This window comes from Neophocaena asiaeorientalis, unplaced genomic scaffold (assembly GCF_003031525.2).
Source record: "Neophocaena asiaeorientalis asiaeorientalis breed wild unplaced genomic scaffold, Neophocaena_asiaeorientalis_V1.1 scaffold483, whole genome shotgun sequence".
NCBI lineage: Eukaryota > Metazoa > Chordata > Mammalia > Artiodactyla > Phocoenidae > Neophocaena > Neophocaena asiaeorientalis.
In genome coordinates, this window is record NW_020175631.1 from 485,300 (window position 1) to 508,804 (window position 23,505).

Sequence of the window (23,505 nt, forward strand, 5' to 3'; positions counted from 1 at the left end):
TGAAACTTCAAAGTTTTTGCACAGCAAAGGAAACCATAAACAAGATGAAAAGACAACCCTCAGAATAGCAGAAAATATTTGCAAACGGACAAAGGATTCATCTCCAAAATATATAAACAGATCATGCAGCTCAATATTAAAGAAACAAACAACCCAATCCAAAAATGGGCAGAAGACCTAAATAGACATTTCTCCAAAGAAGACATACAGATGGCCAAGAAGCACATGAAAAGCTGCTCAACATTACTAATAATTAGAGAAATGCAAATCAAAACGACAATGAGGTATCACCTCACACCAGTTAGAATGGGCATCAGCAGAAAATCTACAAACAACAAATGCTGGAGAGGGTGTGGAGAAAAGGGAACCCTCTTGCACGGTTGGTGGGAATGTAAATTGATACAGCCACTATGGAGAACAGTATGGAGGTTCTTTAAAAAACTAAAAATAGATTTACCATATGATCCAGCAATCCCACTACTGGGCATATTCCAGAGAAAACCATAATTCAAAAAGACACATGCACCCCAATGCTCATTGCAGCACTGTTTACAATAGCCAGGTCACGGAAGCAACCTAAATGCCCATTGACACATGAATGGTAAAGAAGTTGTGGTACATATATACAATGGATTATTACTCAGCCATAAAAAGGAACAAAATTGAGTCATTTGTTGAGACGTGGATGGATCTAGAGACTGTCATACAGAGTGAAGTATGTCAGAAGGAGGAAAACAAATATCATATATTAACGCATGTATGTGGAACCTAGAAAAATGGTATAGATGAACTGGTTTTCAGGGCAGAAGTTGAGACACAGATGTAGAGAACAAATGTATGGACACCAAGGGAGGAAAGCCACAGTGGGGTGGGGATGGTGGTGTGCTGAATTGGGCGATTGGGATTGGCGTGTATACACTGATGTGTATAAAATTGATGACTAATAAGAACCTGCTGTATAAAAAAAATGCCATGAAAAATGGTTATAATTTTATTATACATTTGGGGGAAAACCTAACTTTCCTTATTTTCTTAAAGAATTAATATCAAGACTTTAAAAGAATTAAATGGTTCCTCAAGTGGAGAGAAATACTAATAAAATCATCAGAGTGGTATTTCTACCACTACAAAGCTAGGGAGGGAAAAACTGAGACCATAACAAAATATAAGTTTTATTATTATAGCCACGAGGATGACAAAAATATTGTTTATGTGTCTTTTCTGTCTATAGCCTCCATTCTGTTGGCATTTTTGTTTTCCTTTGCCAGGGGCATTTTGAAGCAGGGAATAATTTTTTATAAGTACAAAGCACATTCCATTTATCAATGTCAGGTCAACCCCATTTTAAAAAATGCTGTTGCAAACAAAATATCTCAAATGAACAGGTTTTTGAATACTAGAATAGCAAATTCTTACTAACTTTGTTACAGAAGGATCTACCAATTCCACTAAGAGTTTTCTTTCAATCTTTATGAAAGGAGCATATATTATATGAAGATACCAAAGATAAGACTGACTAGGTGAAATACATACTGACACAATCTACATATTTTAACAGAATTGGCATGAGTCAGCTGTCCATGACAAAATGAACACTATTGCACTTGAATATGTTAAAAAATTCATTTGAGACTAGTAAGAAACCAATGCTGTGACAGAAACTAGGTATCCTCTACCTTACATATTTTCTTCAAATCTTTTTTACCCCACAACTATCTAAAAGTCAGTTACTAAAAATTAAATTGAAAATACTCTTCTTTAAAATATTTCAATGTTTTCAACACTGGGCATAAGAAAGAATTCAGGCATGAACTCAATATTCCTGACAGTGGAATTTTCTTTTAATGGTGCTTATAATTTTGATGATATTAGAGACTATTCTAGTATTATTTTCCCAACTTACCCATGCTTTTCTGTTTTAACAGATAGCTTATAAATGATTAGAAAAAATGATTTCTTCGCAGACTCATCAGATCATTTCCTATAAAATCTCTATCTTTCTATTTGTGAAAAAGGAATAGTAAAGAAAACATCTGTCATTGTACTTGCTTAGCATTTGGATGGAAAAGACATCAGTCCACCCACATTCAGTTTGCAGAAGAACTCTAGGTAGGGTGCAGACAGATGGTTGTGTTTGAGTGGAGAAGCCAGATAGAGGATAAAGATGCCCGTATGTGTCCCAAGCTGATGGAAGGTAGGCAGGGGGTGAGAGTACAGTAAGCACATTCTCCTTAGTTAATATTTCAGTGTGTTAATCATCCATAGAAAGAAAATTTAAAAGAGGAGAATTTTAAAGAAATGCTCTGTGTGACAATATGTATTACTTCTACCACTGGTAGGTAGTTTCAAATCAAGAAAGGACAAAACCTAGAAAGTTTTGTGTATCAAAAAAAGCATCTGTTTATTTATAACTGGCAAAATGATCTGTTTCAGTTGCATGTTTACTTTGATCTCTTTCTACTGGTATTTAAGTTTCTGCTTTATGATCTCCTTCCAATGATAGAACCAGAACCCCTGGAAACCACGTTCATCAGACCTGGGAGTTTGAAAGAAGCAGGTGCTGAACCTTAGCTGTCCCCCTGAACAAGAAACATGGGCTGCGATCGAAACTGTGGGCTCATCGCTGGTGCTGTCATTGGTGCAGTCCTGGCTGTGTTTGGAGGTATTCTAATGCCAGTTGGAGACATGCTTATTGAGAAGACAGTTAAAAAGGTACAAGTATTATCAAGAATGTTTCTTGTCATCCTGATTCATTCTATCTTCCATCCCTTTTTGGCTTAGGGTGGCTGTTTTATATTTCATTGTAACTGGCAATTCTGTGTCTTCGACACAAAGGTGATAATGAACAATTGAAACTCTACATGATAGAGAAATGGTCAAAGCATGATGTATATTCTATATGAATGCACTGTCATCTTAAGTCTAAATAGCCAAATTTTGATAAAAAACTATATTAGGTATGCATATTAAAAGAAATAATTGCTTTTAATTATGTCCAAAGAGTATGTTGATATGCTTTTTTTTGCATACATATATACCATTTTTTATTGAAAGAAATATTCTTTAAATTTATTGGCACACAGTTGTTCATAGCAGTCTCATGATTTTTTGCATTTCTGTGGTATTGGTTGTAACTTCTTTTTCATTTTTGATTTTATTGATTTGGGCCATTTCTCTTTTTTTTCTGATAAGTCTGGCTAAAGGTTTATCAACTTTATTTACCTTTTCCAAGAACTAGTTTTTAGTTTTGTTGATGTTTATTTTTTGTATCTATTTCATTTATTTCTGCTCTTATCTTTATGATCTCTTTCCTTCTACTAACTTTGGATTTCTTTTTGTTCTTCTTTCTCTAGTTCCTTTAGGTGTGAGGTTAGGTTGTTTAACTGAGATTTTTCTTGTTTCCTGAGGTAAACTTGTATAGCTATAAATTACCCTGTTAGAACTACTTTTGCTGCATCCCATAGGTTTTGGATCATCGTGTTTTCATTGTCATTTGTCTCTAGGAAATTTTTGATTTCCTCTTTGATTTCTTCAGAGATCCATTGGCTGTTTAGAAGTACATTATATAGCCTCCACGTGTTTTTCTTTTTCCAGCTTTTTTTTCGTGTCGTTTAAGACTCCCTTTTAATAAGATTGCACAGTCTGCACATAATAAAAGGCACTCTGGTCTAGTGTGGTGGAGTACATAGAACTGATGGTGATGGGATATAATGGAATAAAAGGACTAAATAGGGAGAAGAGTGAAAGTTGCAAACTGCAAGATAACCAGTTGAGTTATTGAAGGAGATGTATTCCTTAGAAGAATAAAAAACAGAGGTTTTAGAAGTGATTTGATATGAACATCAGATGTATTTCAAAGGTCAGTGCTCAGAGAGATTTGATCATTACTAAAGAGATTACAGATAAAACTAAGCAATAGGTTCACTTTCTAGAGAGTCTGAATGTAGAGACAAAAAGACTGAGAAACTGGCCAACAGTAGGAGTCACATCTCTGAATTATGTGTAAACCCAGTGAGCCAAGTGTCTTACCCCTACCTCAAGAGCACTTAAGCTAATGCTGTTATTTCACAAATATATACAAGTTTTAGTACTGGTCAGTTTTTGTTTACCATTGAAATCATTGCAGATTACTTGCTTCATTTAATGGACTAATACCAAATTGGGAAAGTTATTACCTGCATACAAACACTATTTTAAAAAAAAGAAGAATTAAAGTGCTTAATTTTAACAGATCAGAAAATCATCTCATGATGTTATCTAATTTTTAAAGTATAGATTTGGTACTCTACGATACCTTTCAATTCTAAAAAATGGTCCCCAGACTCCAGCATTTGAAATGGCCTAAAACAGTCCATACAGTTTACTTCATATATATATATATATATATATATATATATATATGTATGTATGTATATATATATATCCATATTTCTTTACTGTTTATTTCCAAGGGATTTTTTTTTTCTTTTTGCAGCACGTGGGCCTCTCACCACTGTGGCCTCTCCCGCCGCGGAGCACAGGCTCCGGACGCGCAGGCCCAGCGGCCACGGCTCATGGGTCCAGCCGCTCCGCGGCATGTGGGATCCTCCTGGACCGGGGCACGAACCCGCGTCCCCTGCATCGGCAGGCGGACTCCCAACCACTGCGCCCCACCAGGGAAGCCCCAGGGATGTTTTTTAAGGACTTCATGGTTTTTATGCGTTATAGCTGAAAACTATTTTTTTTTTTTTTACCAGTATTTTAGACTATGATTCCTGGTAGATTTGTCTGGGCCAGCAGGTTTATACAATCTTGCTAGACAGACTAAAAGTCAATGGCATGAGCTGCCATGTATGTGGAGAGTAGAAACTACCAAAGGACTTCAGAAAAAGGCAAAGTTTTGCCACGATTTACAAAGGATAATTTGTCACCTTGACAGTCTTCATATCACTTGATAAATGCTTAGTGAATACTGTATAACATAGGTAATTTAAAATAAATTTTACTTTAATTTCCCTATGATATTAACTGCAGAACACCAAGAAGCGAATTAAAGATTTCTTTCTCTCAGCCTGTACACACATGCATGTGCATAATGCATACACATATTAGAAAAATTTTTGGACGTGGAAACTGCTTGTAATTGGTCCCAAATAGAACAGATTTTGGTAGTGAGTGGAGAAGATGAAAACTATTTTCAGTATGTTTCTGCTTTTTAAGGAAGTTTTGATTTCACTGGATGGAGAATAAATATATAAATAATTAAATAGCAGAAAAGGAAGTGCTACAGGATTTTACATGTTATCGCCACATAACTGGTTAGGACAGTAATGCTAAGAGCAAAGTAGTTAAAGCAAGATGGGAAGCAAGTGAGATGAGAGTTCTCCTTCTAAGGGGTGGATAGGATTTGTATAACCGTAGCCAACGTTTATTGAATGCTTGCTATGTGCTAACACTGTTCTAAATGCTCACATTCAATAAATCCTATAACAACCCATGAGGATAAATATTTAATTACACCATGTTCTACTTATTTTGACTTTGAAAAATACTAATTTCGTATAGTCCAACTTAATATTATTACCCCATTTTACAGATAAGGAAACTGAGGTACAAAATTTAAATAACCTGCCCAAGTTTAAATGGTTAGCACATGACCAAACTGGGGATCAAACTCATAGCATCTTGTTTCATTGTTAACCACTTCACTCTAAGCTTTGAGTAAAGAAGCCAATGGACTTGGTCAGGCTGGAAGTAGGGTAAGGAAATCAACTCATAGATTAAAATATGCTACACATGATTCTGTCTCCTGGTACACTATAAGAGCCTTGAGAAATGGGACAATATATTTTTGACATATGTGCTCTACATACTTCATGCATAGGAAGATATCAAGGACATTTTAATAGTTATTCTAAAGTTGCCAGTCATGTGGATGAGTACTGTTTTCCTGTAACAGCAATAATCAAATGACCATGTAACTAGATAAAAGCTATTACTCTTCCAAATGTCTGCTTTCAAATTAGCAAATGTAGCAAAATAGAAGTTTCAAGGTAAACAAAATGTAGCAAATGTAGGAGTTTCAAGGTAAATGTCTTTCAACTCAGCTGGAGACCCAGCCATGTGAGAGTCGTCAGGCTGGAATCCAGTCATTACTAGGGCTGAATCAGCCAAGTGCGAGGAGCTTAAATTATATTACTTTTTCTATACACATAATTAATACCTTTGTACTTCAAATTTAGCAAAAGATTTGCAAAATAGACAGATTGTCCAAAGTCAATTTAAAATCAAGGCCTCCTAAATTCACAAAGGACATAAAAACTTTTGCTCCCTTTAAAATTAGAGGAACTGATGATAAAATAATCTTAGTAGTCAATGAGGTCTATACAATTTTCTAGTACATATAGTAGTGTTAGGATCAGAAGAAACGCATTCCTATTCTGACTGTTTCAGTATTTTTTTCTTTGTGAACAAATCGTGGTGTTATGCAAACCACACAAAATTGTAGTAAAAGACCTGATTCTCCATTATCTACTACTAAATTGTCATACAATATTGAATCGGACATCTGTTTTCTGTAGGACCTACTTCTACCTCTAAAAAATGGATGGAATTAGATGACCCTAACTCTAATAGCTGATAATTCAATGCATTCATTTCAACTCTGCATTTCAGCTTTCCCAGTTGAAAAAAATATCTCCAGATGAACAACTAAGGCAAAGTGATTCATGGCTTTTAGAAAAAAGACATGCTTACAATGCCTTTTGATATTAAATGCATAACCATTAGAATGAGGAAGTTTTCTGTCCTGCCAAGTACATTCTGTCACAGTCCCTTTTCAATTCTTTAAGTATTTATAGAGTTCCTTTCATTAAGAACTGAAATAAAATATGTGCCTTGAGAGGTACATGGTAAACAATTGATATATTAGTCCTTAAGATTCTTATATCACTAGTGTGAGAGTAATAATGTGTAGGTTCGTGTGTTTTCTTGAAATGGGTAAATTAACACAGATTTCAACTTCAGTATAGATTTCAGCTTCAACACCCTCATAAACACCTTTACATTTAGAGGAACAGCCATAATACTTTATCTATGTGCAATATTGTCTTAATTTTCAGCTTACTATGGAAACAAGATTTTTACGAGCAGTAAAGCACTTTTTAAGGATAATTGGTTGTAAAAAGTAAGATCTAACATCGCTTTAGCAGCTCCAATTGCATTGCAACAGCAATGATTGCAACATCACAGGGTTTTGTAAAGGCATTTTAGCTGATGTCCTGTTCTTCTCTAAGGAATTCCGTTATTCTCTCCACTAAGTAATAAGTAAAGTTTCCTGAAGATATGAAACTTAACTTGACTTCTACCAACTAAGTGCAGAGGTGACAGGAACAAAAAATAGTAAAAACACGGTGTAAAAGAGGACCAGCCTAAGCGTCAGAGACTAGGATCCTCGTCATGATTCTACTTCTAGGTATTTGCCTCGGTTACCCTTGGGCCAGACACCTGGTTTCTCAGAGCCTCAGCACGCTCTCCTAGAAAATGTACTAATGCCCAATGTCCTTTCCTGATCCATCATTCTATGAAAGCAGGTGAAGGAAACAAACAGGTCAGACTGTCCCTGTATTCATGGGTCTTGTTAGGCTCATTTTGTGTGAAATACTTTTCTCCCTCTTCCTCTAGCACTAAGGTAAGTTGGAGCTTTACACCTGGGCATTCCTCCCAAGGTACTTACTTGGAAACACTGCCTGCTACAAAGTCACCTTTGTCTGCATTAGCTACTAGAGCTTCAGAGGCTTGCTGCTCAGAGAGTGAAAGCCTTGGAGGGAAACCACAAGACCGTCTATAATTCCCTCGTTTTACAGATACTGAAATTGACCCAAGGAATCTGGTGACTTTCTATTCAGTCCCAGCTCCTAAAGCACAGGAGCCAATTTCTAATGTAGGGCTTTCTGATTCTGTCACTGGTATTTTTTCTGTATCTGTCTTTACTACAAGGGGCATCAAAGATTTTTAATGGATTTCACAAAAGAATAATAGGCCATGCCCTTATTTCATTCTTTTATCTAAAATGTAGTAACCTAATAGTAACGAATCAGACTGTTGTAATTTTTGGAAACACGTACTAATAGACTTCTGCAAATGTACTGAGAGTTAGGAAAGCCTCATTGAGCAGGGTTTGGAAGGGGAGAAGTGAAATTTGTGTTTTTCTTAGTCTGACAAATGTTAAGTGATAATCTTCCCTGGAACTGTCCAAGATTTGAAGAAAATGAAAAAGCTTCCAATACCACTACATTTTTCTCTCAGTTTTTCTGTTTTGCCTCCTCAGTCTAACTCACTGAAGGCAGAGGAGAGGTTAATGTTTGACCTGATAAGAATTTTTTGGAAAAAGTTTAATAAAATTTGCTTAATAAATTGTGTTACAAGCTGTCGCGATATTGCCATAGGGTCACTCTAAAGCTTGCCAGTGGCTGGCCTTACAATCGACAGACATGTCTACAATATTACACACTGATTCTCTTTGTAAAAGGTTAACTAAAAGAGATTGCTATCATAACGTGTTGAAAACACTTCTGTTCCAAGCGTGTGGCAGGCTGCAAAGGTTCTCATGAGCAACGTACTTGAGCTTATTGCTTTCGGTGACTAACTAAAGGTTTTCAACTCCCACAAGTGCCCATATTGACTACAAGTAAATAACCCAAACTTGTTTTCTTTTTCATAGGAAGCTGTCCTTGAAGAAGGTACAATTGCTTTTAAAAGTTGGGTTAAAACAGGCACAGAAGTTTACAGACAGGTTTGGATCTTTGATGTACAGAATCCAGAGGAGGTGGCAGTGAACAGCAGCAAAATTAAAGTTAAGCAAAGAGGTCCTTACACGTACAGGTGAGCGAGTCCCCATAAAAAGTGGCATTCTTTCCTTGACCATATGTGTTTCTGAAAAAGCTTCCACTTGACAACTGCCATTGTATTGAAATGTACTTATTATTTTCTTGCCATTAACATACATTGAAATATTCTGTTTCTGCCCATATAAAACCCTAATCTAAGGATTTAATGATTATAAGAAATACAGACTTTATTATGAATTTACCAGCATCAATTAACTGCTCTACATTTAAGAAGTTACAGGTGCTTTACACTTGTAGCATATATTCTCAACAACTCTAGCAGTGTATACATGTCAATCCCAAACTCCCAATCTAACCACACTGCTATATTTAAGATAAACAAGGACCTACTGTACAGCACAGGGAACTCTGCTCAATACTATGTAATAACCTAAATGGGAAAAGAATTTGAAAAAGAACAGATATGTGTGTGCGTATATAAATATATATATATATATCTCAATCGCTTTGCTGTACACCTGAAACTAACACATTGTTAATCAGCTATGCTCCAATATAAAATATTTAAAAATAATAGTAATGAATAGAATTTAAAAAACAAGTCTAAAATATACATGCTAAATAAAAAAACATCTATCAAAGTTTTAAAACCAGAGCACTTTAAAATCCTAAAATTGAAAGTGTAGGTTATATGAGTGGCTCTCCAAGGGTGGCTCCTGAACCAGCCACATCAGCATCTCCTGGGAACTAAGTAGAAATGCAAATTCTCTTGGACCAAATGAATCAGAGACACTTGGTTTAGACCCCAGTAATGAGTTTTACAAGTACTCTGGGGGACTGCAATACACACTCAAATTTGAGAACAACATTAAACTGATTTTTTGTAATTACAATACTGTTAAGGATTTCTATTCAAACTATTTTCCAGGTCTTAAGGGTGTTTTTATTCATCCAGTAGTTTCATTCTTATATTTTCTCCAGTACTTAGGCTGAATAAGCTATACCTTTATCTACGTTCCTCAACAGTTTAACACATTCTTGAATAGAATCTTAGACACTAGCACTAGGGGGAAATAATTAGCCAAAACCTTTCATTTTGTAAATTTTGAAAACTCATTCCAGGGGATATGAAGTGATTTACCAAGGTCACACATACCTAGGGACTGGTAACTCTTAGATTTTTGTGTCCATTTTCTCCTATCTAAGTTATAGACTATGTGTCTTTTCTAACTATTAAAGTAAGAAAAAGAGAGACTGAAGTGCTAAAGACACTAAACCTACCCAAGGACTAGAAATACACTTATGGTGCCCATATGGGAACAGAGTTAAGTCCTGCTGTATGATCTGTTATAAAAATGTGTGATTTTTCCTCAAGAATAATTACAACTAGTTATGTGCCATGATCAAGTATTATCACAAAATTTCATATCTGTAATGATTTCTTCTAACTCATAGTTTTACTTTCTTATCTGTTTCAGATGGTCTATAATTATATAATTTCTTTCCTCTCCATTCATTAATATATTTCTAGATTGACAACTCACACTCAAATATAATGAAATAACAGTAGTTGGGAGGGTGAGGCCTGCCGCCGCAACACATGAGCATGCCTGTGAGCATTAAGCACGCATGCCGAGCGCCTGGGTGCCTATTCTGTCCTAGTAATTATCCCCACGTCTCCTGTCTCCAGGCACATCTGTGACTATTCACAGCTCTGTCAAAGACGGCTTGGTTTTCACTGTTACAAAAACAAAAATAACCCTCACCTTGGAAAATATTTTTATTTTTTCATGGTCTATAGTTCTTATGTTATTATCAAAAGCCTATGTGAGTATTATCTTGGTCCAAAAAAAAGTTGTAGCTCTGATGTGTACCTATGAAAATCTAGAATTCCCACATGACCAAATAAGAGTCTAAGCACGGTTGTTTAAATATTCCTATCCTGGCCTGAGAGGGCAGGGAGCGCAGCTGCAGGGTCCAAGCAGCGGGGGGCGAGCCCGGAGACCCCGGCCCTAGGAGCCTTCACACAGCCTCTGCACAGATAATGCTGTGAGCAGGCGTTGGCTGACCTGGCTGGATTTGTGCGTGATGGGCAGGGGCTGAGTGTGCCCTCGGGAAGTGTGGGTCCCGCACATCCACCTGTGTGGATCCCGCAGCAGCTGGGATCCTTGGCACCACTGGTTTCTCCACGCTGTGCCAGGGATTGGAGGATGTAGCCGGCTCTCCAGAAAGCCCCAGTCGGCTGTAAGTCCAAGAAGGTCTCCTACACCTCCGGCTCCTTTCACAGCCACTTCTGAGGCTGCTGGAGAAAAATGATGTGACAGTTCCTATCAAAAAGGATATTGGGGAAAAATAACATCCGGAAAGAAAGTGGCCGTTTTTGTGAAATCGACATTCTCCAACTCCAGAAGGGCAGCCAAGATCCTAATTTACCTGAAAGCTGCCAATAATAAGAAAGGAAAGAAATTTAAACAGAGGGGCATCTTGTCTCCCGATATGATCAGTCCTCCCCTTGGAGACTTCTGCCAGACCATTCACATGGTCAAGGATGGCCAGCTCAATGTCTTTGGAGACATTTCCTTTCTTCAGGGGAACTCTGATCTTCTACCTGGAAACCAGGAGAAAGCACGCATGGGCCAGTTCCCTGGGTGTATGGAGTTCTTCAAGGTCCGCAGCACCACCAACTCCATGTTCACAGAAACGCTCACCCTGGTGCTCAAAAACACCATCTCCCTCCCGACTCTTGGAGGGTCCCAAGCACTCATGTTGCCCTTATTGTCAACGATGACATTCAATTCCAAACAGGAGTCCTTTGGTCCGGGAAAGCTGCCCTGGCTTAGCTGTGAGCGGGTCATGGAAGAGAACAGTATGGTCTATCAGGGGGGCGTTTCATGGGGGCTCTGGTGGGTCCCCATCCCAGTCCTGCCACTCTGCCAGCCTCTCCAAACTGTACCCCTACTGGGCAGCCAAGAATAATGTTTGACCATCCCGCCTGGTGTGAGCTCGTCAAGGAAAAGACTAAAAATCAGAGGAGTCCCTCTCTGATCTCACTGGGTTCCCTCCTCTTCCTGCAGCTCGATCTTGGGCCTTCATTTCTGGATGCAGTGCTGAAGGCCATGGATAAAAATAAGTAACAGTACACCTCTGGCTCTTTTCCTTTGGGGTAAAAGGTTTCAAAAATCAAAACAAAACTAACCACAGTCAAAGAGAAAGATTCACTGACTATATTTGCCATTACATGATGGGTTTTCTAGAATAACGCTCCAACAAAATTTGCAAAAACAGTTAAAAAAAAAACAACTGTCCTGACAAACAGAGAAAGAGAGTCAGAACCCATTTTTGGCGGGCATTGCTGATGTACAGCTCACATTTTTTGGCTTCCAGACAGGTCAGAAATCTGGCTTGGCCAGGATTGGCACTATCTAGCTATGAAGGGCTGTGCCAGTCACATTAAGGACCTTTACAGTACTTTGGCATTTTCTGAGCAAGGGGAAGTCAAAATTTGTTTAACACCTAAGCCTTTTTTCTAGACTCCTTTCTATATTATATTGTTTGAGTTCACCATAGCAAATTCTCCACTGTTAAAATTTTTCTCTGTTTCCACATTTGAACAACTTGATGGGTTTTGGAGATTTGCTTGTAGCTCTTATATATCCCTATATATTATATCTATATCCTGAAAATTTGACCGTCAGCAACATGTTGGTAAGACACAAGCAAAGTATTACAGTAAGTTATTTTAAAGTTAAAATATATATTTATGTGCTTTTGGCTTTTTACTGAAGAGTCTACATTTTAGAGATACTACATCAAATGTGCTCGTTTGACTTTTTCCATTGGCGTTCCATTGTTAGCTGTGTATGTTTGGAAAGGTGTCTTCATACTTAGCTTTGTTTTTTTTTCTTCGTCTGTTATCACACTTTTCACAGCAGCCATAAATGGATTGTAAAGTGTAAAGGCACAGGTTACTCACAGTGCTTCTGCAGAGACTGTGGGCTACACCACATGTTATTTGGAAATATGGATATTTTAGGACAGTATATGCTTGCATTACATAGGTACTTTATACAACACAATAGAGTAAATGTTAAATTAATCAGTCAATAAATAAATATACTCTAAGAGAACACAGTATGTGTGAGAATATTTGTTAGAATTTGAGAGCTGATCAAGTTTTTTGTTTAATTTTTTATTTGTTTGGAAGGGGTTATGTTTTTACTTTTAAAGATATTAACTGGAGTATCAGAAAACATAAACATAATATTGAATCCTGTGCTAGTCCTGCTCTGATAGGTGACAGTTAATATAAATTTTATTCTTAGGGGCTTTAACCTATCTCTCTAAGGGATGAAAGGGGGTGGGTTAGATATAATTGATTTACTTGGAGAAGCAATATGGGGAGGATTGGAGAAGAGAAGTTAGATTTGCAGCTAAAGTATGTAAACAATAAACTCCTATTTTTATAACAATGTTAAAGGAATTTATGATCAACTGTGAGTCATCTTTTCTCATGATGTCGACAAAACAGAGTCCTTAGTGTCTGCTTGGATGCCTTAAATGATGGGAAAATGACTGGTCACCTTTCAGAAAAAGTTAGTAATTTGAGAGTCTTCCATGTGTTGAGTTGAACCTGCCTCCCCATCAATTACACCCTGAACTCAACTGAAATTGGAAGTGGAGGAGGCTGTCCCTCCTTAAACAGAATGGCTGCTAATGTGAGCTTGATGAAACTTTGACAAGGTGTGACATGGGTCAAAGCATGAAATTACCTGGATAGACATCTTAATTATTATTCCAACCTACACCATCTCTATGAAGACCCAGTAACTCCTTCTGAATATTCTCAGATCCAACATAAGTCTTTTTTTTTTAATTACTTTGCTTTGGCAGGAGTACATAGAAAGCAAAACCTGAGGCAGATTCCTCCCTTTGACCTTATTAATACAACTTTTACAATTTGTATGGAAACACTAAAGACCTTGAATAGCCAAAGCAATCTTGAGAAAGAAAAATGGAGCTGGAGGAATCAGGCTCCCTGACTTCAGGCTATACTACAAAGTTACAGTAATCAAAACTATATGGTACTGGCACCAAAATAGAAATATAGATCAATGGAACAGGATAGAAAGTCCATAGATAAACCCACTCACCTATGGTCACCTAATCTATGACAAAGGAGGCAAGGATATACAATGGAGAAAAGACAGTCTCTTCGATAAGTGGTGTTGGGAAAACTGGACAGCTACATGTAAGCAAATGAAATTAGAACACTCCCTAACACCATACAAAAAAATAAACTCAAAATGGATTAAAGACCTAAATATAAGGCCAGAAACTATAAAAATCTTAGAGGAAAACAGGCAGAACACTCTTTGACATAAATTGCAGCAATATCTTTTTTGATCCACCTCCTAGAATAGTGAAAATAAAAACAAAAATAAACAAATGGGACCTAACTAAACTTAAAAACTTTTTGCACAACAAAGGAAACCATAAACAAAATGAAAAGACAACCTTCAGAATGGGAAAACAATATTTGCAAATGAAGCAAACAACAGGGATTAATCTCCAAATATATAAACAGCTCATGTAGCTCAGTTAAAAAAAAAAACCACCAACAACCCAATCAAAAAATGGGCAGAAGATATAAATAGACATTTCTCCAAAGAAGACATACAGATGGCTAAAATGTAGACGAAAAGACACTCAACGTCACTAATAATTAGAGAAATGCAAATCAAAACTACAATGAGGTATTGCCTCACACCTGTCAGATTGGTCACCATCAAAAAATCTACAGACAATAAATGTTAGAGAGGGTGTGGAGAAAAGGGAACACTTTTACACTGTTGGTGGGAATGTAAATTGGTGCAGCCACTATGGAGAACAGTATGGAGGTTCCTTAAAAAACTAAAAACAGAGCTACCATATGATCCAGCAATCCCACTCCTGGGCATATATCTGGAGAAAACCATAATTCAAAAAGATACATGCACCCCAGTGTTCACTGCAGCACTATTTACAATAGCTTGGACATGGAAGCAACCTAAATGTCCATCAACAGAGGAATGGATAAAGAAGATATGGTACAGATATACAATTGAATATTACTCACCCATAAAAAAGAATGAAATAGTGCCATTTGCAGAAACATGGATGGACCTAGAGATTGTCATACTGAGTGAAGTAAGTCAGACACAGAAAGACAAATATCATATGATATCACTTATATGTGGAATCTGTAAAAAGGGTACAAATGAACTTATCTACAAAACAGAAATAGAGTCACAGATATAGAAAACAAACTTATGGTTACCAGGGGATAAGGGGAGGGAGGAAGGGATAAATTGGGATTGACATATACACACTACTATATATAAAACAGATAACTAATAAGGACCTACTGTATAGCACAGGGAACTCTACCCAATACTGTGTAATGGCCTATACGGAAAAAGAAATAAAAAAGATTGGATATATGTATAACTAATTCACTTTGTGAATTAGTTAGTGCACCTGCAACTAACACAACACTGTAAGTCAACTATGCCCCAATAAAAATTAAAAAAAAAAACACCTTTCTAAAACCTGTATATATTCTTCTTTTTTTTTCTTTTGGCTGCACCCTGCACGGCATGCAGGATCTTAGTTCTGCAACCACGGATAGAACCCGTGCCCCTGGCAATGGACGCGTGGGGTCCTAACCACTGGACCGCCAGGAAATTCCTTATACTCTAATTTTTAAACCAAAAATTCAGTGATTATGTTCTCTTTTTAAAAGTACATTCTAAACACAGGCCTCAGTTTAAAGGATTTTTTTTCTCTTAGTGAGTGCCATCTACTGGTATAGTGTTGTAAGTACAACTAAGTAAACTAGAATTGGGTGACAATTATTTTGCTGTTATCTCAATTATTATATACACATAAATGTTCCTGAAAATTAGAGCATTTTAATTTTAAATTTTAATAATATGTAATATAAGTTTAAAATACAATTATCTAAGAGGAAATAGTAATTGACTATTAATAGACTGTCCTGGCTGCTGTTTCAGATTTTTATATTCTTTGTATGTCTACAGTACTCAGAGAAAAGTAAATAATAAAGCTTTGAAGAAATTATATTAAAAGTAAAACATATTTATATCTTTTTTGAATTCTCTTTTGAGATATTAATGTGAGGTATTAATTAATTTATTCATTCAAAATTTTTTGTTGAGAACTTACCAAGTAGCAGGCACTGTGATTGGGAATAAAAAAAAACACTCATAATACCAACCCTACAGGTATTGTACCTGATTGAAATGTGTGGCTTTTTTGGTTTGTTATGTTTTATACATTTCAGTCCCATGTTTTTTTCAGTCTTTATCTTAGTTAAATAATAATAGATAACTACTGTAGCCTCAAATAATAGACATTCAAATATATGATAATGCAATGTCTACCTTATTTCATCTCAGTAAATATCTTGTACTGGCAAAAGATTTTTTTTTCCATAATATGACCTTTCACCACATTCCTAAAAAGTAGTTGGTACTTTGCCTAGAGATTTTAGAGCCAGGAGCTTAGAGCTAATAAGTATACAATATATGAGGCAGAGATGGAGGGGAATTGATCTCTTAAGTGGAAATTATATTCCATTAGTTATCCTTCTCATTAAAATACTGGAAATTATGAAAAAACAGTGCTGGCAAGGCTGTGCACTTTGAACAGTCTTTCTAATGTAAGAAGACATGCTTTTACTGTTCCCTTCCTTAAACCTCTCTGCTGTCTCCTCCTGACCCTCAGGATAAAAAGCTAAATATCTGAGTACAGGACACAATCCTTTTGTGTTTGAGATCTTGTTTATTTTAGTGGCTTTATTTCCACCACTCTCCTTACTCTAACTCTGTAAACCAACCATAGTAAAATGTTTGCAGATACATGTGTTAGCATATGGTATTTGTTTTTCTTTCTGACTTATAAAGCAGAAACTAAGACACCATTGTAAAGCAATTATACTCTGATACAGATATTTAAAAAAAAGTTTGCATATCTAAAATTATACCATGTTCTTACTCCTTAATGTTCTACATGCTACTTTCTACCCTATTTTACCTAACTAAACTTCTCCTTGTCATTCAGACCACTTACGTGGAATTGTATCTTGTCCATTATCCCCCCATAACCATCCCAAGCCTGGATTTGTACCTATTCTGTGTTTTCCCACAGACTCTGTGTAAACTCCTATAATAACGCGTACTCCTTCTCCCCTGCTCTGCACCTCTAAGACACCTCCCCAACCACCCCTCCCCACCTTCTCTGATTTGCTAGAAACTCAGCATTTGCTTATATATCATTTTAACCTACTTGTTTAGACTAATTTCTGACATAGTCTATGCACTCAAAAATTATTTGCTGCATGAATGAACGGCATTTGAGACTTAATGTTCACTTGCAACAATTACTTTAAATTTTATTTACTTTTTTTTTTCAGAGTTCGTTATCTAGCCAAGGAAAATATAACCCAAGACTCTGAGACCCACACAGTCTCTTTCCTACAGCCCAACGGTGCCATCTTTGAACCCTCACTATCAGTTGGAACCGAGAATGACACTTTCACTGTTCTCAACCTGGCTGTAGCAGTGAGTAGACAAACAGTGAAATTACTGGTTTTGAAATACTCTAGAATCCTCTGTAATTAATCTCATGATTAGAGCTATCATTAAATATTATTTTTGTCATTTTTATGAAAATGTGTTCATTTGGCATTATTTTGAATTACAGTCATTTGGAAAGATGACAAGATCATAGAATAATCAACTGAATTGAGAAGACCACTTAAAGTGTATCATTTTAAAAAAGTAGGATTTAACTTTGAAATCTTCTTCCTGTGGCTCACACTGAGACAGAGAAAAGTAATCATTCAGAGATGAAGAAAATTACATTTTTAGTCCTGGAAAGATTTGGCAGTAATTTTAAAGAAACAGTTGAAAGTTGTTTTATTAAACTTAATTGTACTATTTATACATTTCTTCTTAAAAATCTGCTATAGCTATTGGTGTCTTAAACAGTGGTTTTTCTTTTATAGGCTGTGCCCCATCTCTATCCAAGCGCATTTGTTCAAATAATAGTCAATATCTTTATCAAAAAATCAAACTCTTCTATGTTTCAAAAGAGAACTTTGAAAGAACTATTATGGGGCTATAAGGATCCATTCTTGAGCTTGATTCCATACCCGGTTCCTACTACAGTTGGTGTGTTTTACCCTGTGAGTACCAAATATGAATGTCAATATTGTTAAACTTTAATTGGATAAATATAATGGCATTGTTAATTCATAATTTTATCATTTAGTGTGTTAACCCTATTTCTGATCTGGGAATACATATTCTAAGTTTTTTAAGTCTCCATCTCACATGGGTTTAGCTTTCCTGGTTGGGAAAATTTACTTATCTGAATTTAACAGTTAAATTTTTTTAACAATTTAATTTAAAATTAAGAAACTGAACATTTAAGCAAGTTTCCACTCTTTGATAAATATACAACTGTCTAAAATTAGATTGTAAGCTGGTAAGGCTTTGAGCACTGCTTTTGGTTTTGATTTCCTGTCTAAAAAGATCAAGTTTAATGCCACATTTTTATTTATTTATGTTAAATACATTCGTCATGTCATTCTTCCTTCTCTAGACATCCTACAAACTTGTTGTACTGAATATTTAAAACTTAGCCAAAATTGCACACAATGAGACTGATACATCAGCAATGTCATATTTTCATAGAATTAGTTGAAAAGAATTTCTATAATCTACAAAAGTTATGAAATGGCAGTTTGGAGATTAAGAAAAATGTGAACTTGGTGATGTACTTAGTTATACCTTAATGTTTCAAGTTATAAATAGGATAATCTGACTAGTGAATTGAAATTTTGACCATGATTTCACTTGGCACTGTATGTGATATTAGTTATATTCTCCAGTTCACTGTTGTTATTTTACTGTAGATGGTTTTTTAGGATTGCAAGGTTATATATCAATTAAGAAAGCATTAAGGGATAAAAAATTCAGTTACTAGTATTTAACTAAATACTCTGAATTCTTTCCTTGGCTAATTCTGTTTTTAATTCTGTGTACCTAATCTTTAGTAACCACTTATTAGAAATAATAATGTTGAGAAAACTTCTAGAAATCTGTCACAGTTCTCATAGGTTTTGTTCACTATCCCCTCACCTCAATATAATAGGAGGAGTGATCAAAATGGCCTTTCTGGCTTAATTACAGCAAAGAGTGATAGAGTTGGATCACATCAGCTTCTTATATTTGTTTTCTTCCTTTGCTCAGCATCTAGCACTTATTTCTAGGCACCTTTTATATTCTGTCTTTTTAAAATGTGAAAGACCAATAATTTTAAAACTTTATTGCATATATATTTCAAATCACATAAAATAATTATAAACAACCAGTGTTTGAGAAATGCAAAAGTGAGTTAATTACATATTTTATAACTTGGAAAATATGGCTTGTTCTAGAAGTAATTTTTTCTTGTATGCATCTTTTCAGTACCACAATACTGCAGATGGAGTTTATAAAGTTTTCAATGGAAAAGATGACATAAGCAAAGTTGTCATAATTGACACACATAAAGGCAAAAAGTAAGTATCCAGGCAAAGTGTGTATGTGTATGTGTGTGTGTGTCACTAGGATACTCTAAGGCAGGTAAGAAACTTATTTAACAACTGGTAATGCACAGGCACCAACCTATGGAACAGACCTGCCTGTATCTCAGCCCTAGAAACTCCTGTTCTGCCAGGTGTTAACCCTTTAGTTGTGATGACTGGTCACACTAGTGCATAGGTGCTGAGTATCAGCCCCACTTGAGGGTTGACGTTTGTGCACAGGTTCTCTTACATAAAGAAATCTAAAGGGACTACTTCCATCTCTGCTGCATAACCAGCGTTATCGTGCACTCATACAATTACATAACTGCAAATGAAAAGGAAGAAAATCAACTCGGTATCTAGCAGGTTAAAAAGTATATATTACTGGGTGTTTTTTTGTTTGTTTGTTTGTTTGTTTACTGAGCATGGAATACAAAAATTGCTCATTCCAGTAACGTGACTAAATGTGCCATAAGGTGGAAGCTCAATGTATCCATGCCAACGCTTTCATGACCTTCCCTTTCAACATTTTCTTGAAATAATTTTCTATATTGATAACTCAGCTTTTTTAAACCTTTATCAATGAAAAAATGGAATTAGTATTTCAAGTTCTAAAATTGACATATTAAACTTGAAGACAAAGAGCACGCCTCCTGTGAAATAGTAGTAAAATGAGATATGTTCACATAGCCATGATTTCCTGTTTTTCCCTAGCTCCTGCCTGTTTATCTGGAGTATACCAAATTCATCATATGTCTAAAATAGGAAGAACCCCAATAAATATCAAGGGAGAAAGTCTTTCCTCCTTAAAGTTAAAATGAGTTTTAGATCAGTGATTTCCTGACAAAGAATAAAGTAATCAAAATCAAGAGATGAAATATTTTAAGTAACTCTTGCCTCACACTGAGTTCCTATTCAAAAATTGCTTAAAACAGTTAAACGCTCACTCGTGTAGTCCTTTTTCTTCCACAGAGTCCACAGTCATATATTTTTTATAGAAAAGTCTAATGGAGGAAAACAAACACTTCTAAATGCTCACTTCAGGGGAATCACATCTCTGTATTGAGGAAAATGAGCATTTCCTCTATTTCAATATTACAGATAGGTTTTAAGGAGAGTTTAAGATTATGACAAGGTTAATTTAACTGATCATGGCAAGACTAAGCATGATTAATCGCTTATTCTGTTTAAAAAAGAAGCAATAGCTTGCCTTGACATCTTACTGGATGGTATGTTAGGAGTGTAAAAAACCCATTTTCCATCACCAAAAAGTGGCTGAGTGTGCAGAGAAACTATCACTACTGTTGTCTTTATTGCTTCCATATATATATATATATATATATATATACACTGAATATATATATATATATCTCTTTTGTAGATGCCAGAGCATAAATTAATAAACTCTGTCCTACTTAAATGTCAGTTACTGCAAGAGTTAGAAGGAAAAGTATAAATTATCTATGTTTCCAATCTCGATTGATCCAACATCTGCTTCTCTTTCTTTCCTCCTCCACACTCCTCTCTTCTCCCTTATACTGAGTTTACATCAGTTATCCATTTACTATCTTCCTCCTATTCAGTTTGAATGCAACATACTATGAAATAATCCCACTGGGAAAAAAACTTTCCCCTAAAAGATCTAAGTGTCTAATAAATGTTTCTCAATTTTCTTTTCTGCAGAACTGTTTCTGTTCCATGTTGTTTCTAACAACATTTGGCAGTTTTTATTTTATAATCTGATCACTTAATGGTTTCAGGCACTTCATTTAACTCAACAAAATGGAAACTTCAAACAAAACATGGATCAAATGATTTAGAACATTTCTTAAACTTAGCCTGTCACATCTAGTCTAATCAATATTTATTATTTTAGCAGAAGTACTGAATCATAATAGACAAAGTGATGTGAGAAAGGTGCCCTTGAAATAAGAATATCATTTTCTATTTTTTTTATTCCTAAGGCATCTCTCCTATTGGCCAAGTTATTGTGACATGATTAATGGTACAGGTAAGGGCATATGTTTTTTTTTGTTGTTGTTGTTGTTTTGTGTGTGGTACGCGGGCCTCTCACTGTTGTGGCCTCTCCCGTTGTGGAGCACAGGCTCCGGACGCGCAGGCTCAGCGGCCATGGCTCACGGGCGCAGCCGCTCCGCGGCATGTGGGATCTTCCCGGACCGGGGCACGAACCCGTGTCCCCTGCATCGGCAGGTGGACTCTCAACCACTGCGCCACCAGGGAAGCCCAAAGGCATATGTTTTGTGGTAATAATCACAATGAAACCAACTCCTTTCTCCCACAAATCCACCTCCATACCTACAATGTTCTGGGGGTTGAGTGTATGCGTTTGCCTATCTTTGTATTCCTGCAACATAATTCAGAGTCTCTGTTCTTATGTAGGTTTAGTAAATGTCTGTCTAATGTGATGGAATTTCTCAAGATTAACCATCGAGGATGAGCCTTTACTGCATTTCTGGGGAAACGTTTGCTTTGTACAAACTTAACGAACTCCTTCCTGACCACAGAAGTAAAGGGTTAGAAAACCTTAGAGTAGTGGTTACTGTTCACATCTTTTGTAAATACTATAAAGATAATAATTTAAAATTAAAGGAATTAAAATATCAGGATAATTACAAAAGGTAAGACATACCTCCAAAGATTTCAGGCTGAGTTAGAATTAGTGAACTTGTAAGCAAAGCCACCTATTTTGAAGAAGATGGTCAGAAAGAGAGAGAAAAGAACAACAACAGCAACAAAAACAAGGTTACATGTGTACTAACCATGAAAAATGTATGCAAAAATGAACATTCTGAATTAGAGTTAGGAAGAAAGAAAGTACTATGTACTTAGATTTAAGCGTGGTTAGATCCAGCTTATTATTCTTCTTGAAGTAAAGCAAAGTATATATATGCCTATGAGTTTAAGAATTAAGATTGTAAAAAGCAATGGGAATTGAATACCAGGAGGTGAGCTCTCAGCTGCTAAAAAGCAGAAGCAGAGCATAATGCTTACAAAGCTAGTTAGGCAATACTTCATAGGAAAGTAATATAATGAAAATGAAAAATGTTAAATACAAAGTTATGTAAAAGGTAGGGAATAAAAAGCAAACATGGGGAATGTTTACTTTTCCAAAGGTATTACTGAGTTTTGCATGTTGATTTAATTTTTTAATACTCTCTTGAAGAAAAAACAGCAAAACCACGGTTGAGTTTGCTTTGTAGTGCTTTGAGTCATGGAATTGGGTGAAGAAATTCCTTTCTAAGTAGTTCATTTCTGCCAATAAATTGTCAAGTGTCCCAATAACACTAACTCTAGTAATTTCATAACCATAAACTTCATACTGTATCCTTAGATACAGAGAGAAATATATTGTGCTTCTCCTAAATAGTAAAGGAGTCTTTATGGGTTTAAGAAAAAAAAAATTAAACACTTTTGTCCAAAACTGAGAAGAAAGAAGTTTTAAAAATGAGGTAGAGGATTTATTAATGACAATAACATAACCACATGAGTATCAGGCATGAAGTTAAAAGTATCTAAGAAGAAAATAGATGTAAAACAAACTAGGAACAGAGGTAGACTGAACAGGCCAGAGGACTCTGATGGCATCCCTGTGAGAGAGATTTTTGGTTATGGCACTAGAGAAAAGAGACTAATGAAATGGAAAAGGTTCCAAGGAGTTTTAACCATGATTTAGAAGTACTTCCTCTATCTTCTTCAACAAACTTAAAGAGACAGAAAAGGAAAACACTGATTTACATTTAAACGCATTTAAAAAAGAGCCCTGCTAATATCAGCTATCTTATGATCATGACCCATGGTAATTGCTGGTGTCATTAATACATAATCTTCGATGATATTTCAAATGATTTTTTAAAGCTTTTCAATGTATTCTTTTCTTTTCCGGCTAAGGTGTTGGGAAGACAGTTGTAGGCAACGCCCATTCAGGGACCTGTTTGGGGAGTTCAAGCTAATCTTTAATATCTCATTCTCTCAATGCTGATTCACTGTGATCATCTGTTGTATTTCACTTATCACAAGAGTATA

The 23,505-nt window shown here is 35.9% G+C and overlaps 1 protein-coding gene and 1 pseudogene across 3 annotated transcripts in view; both read left to right on the plus strand.

Moving 5' to 3' along the window:
• The first annotated feature begins 2,591 nt into the window (after window positions 1-2,591).
• Window positions 2,592-23,505, plus strand: part of LOC112390458 (platelet glycoprotein 4-like) — a 34,188-nt gene continuing 13,274 nt past the window's right edge. Inside the window, exons 1-6 of one of the 3 annotated variants that reach the window (XM_024731416.1) lie at window positions 2,592-2,712; window positions 8,702-8,862; window positions 17,302-17,449; window positions 17,896-18,075; window positions 19,364-19,455; window positions 21,426-21,472. In XM_024731416.1, the coding sequence (XP_024587184.1) occupies window positions 2,593-2,712; window positions 8,702-8,862; window positions 17,302-17,449; window positions 17,896-18,075; window positions 19,364-19,455; window positions 21,426-21,472 (748 nt within the window). In that variant the 5' untranslated portion in view covers window position 2,592. The remainder of the gene's footprint in view (window positions 2,713-8,701; window positions 8,863-17,301; window positions 17,450-17,895; window positions 18,076-19,363; window positions 19,456-21,425; window positions 21,473-23,505) is intronic. The other 2 variants (XM_024731417.1, XM_024731418.1) reach the window with 2 other exon arrangements.
• LOC112390461 (cdc42 effector protein 3-like) lies at window positions 9,640-11,962 on the plus strand (annotated as a pseudogene).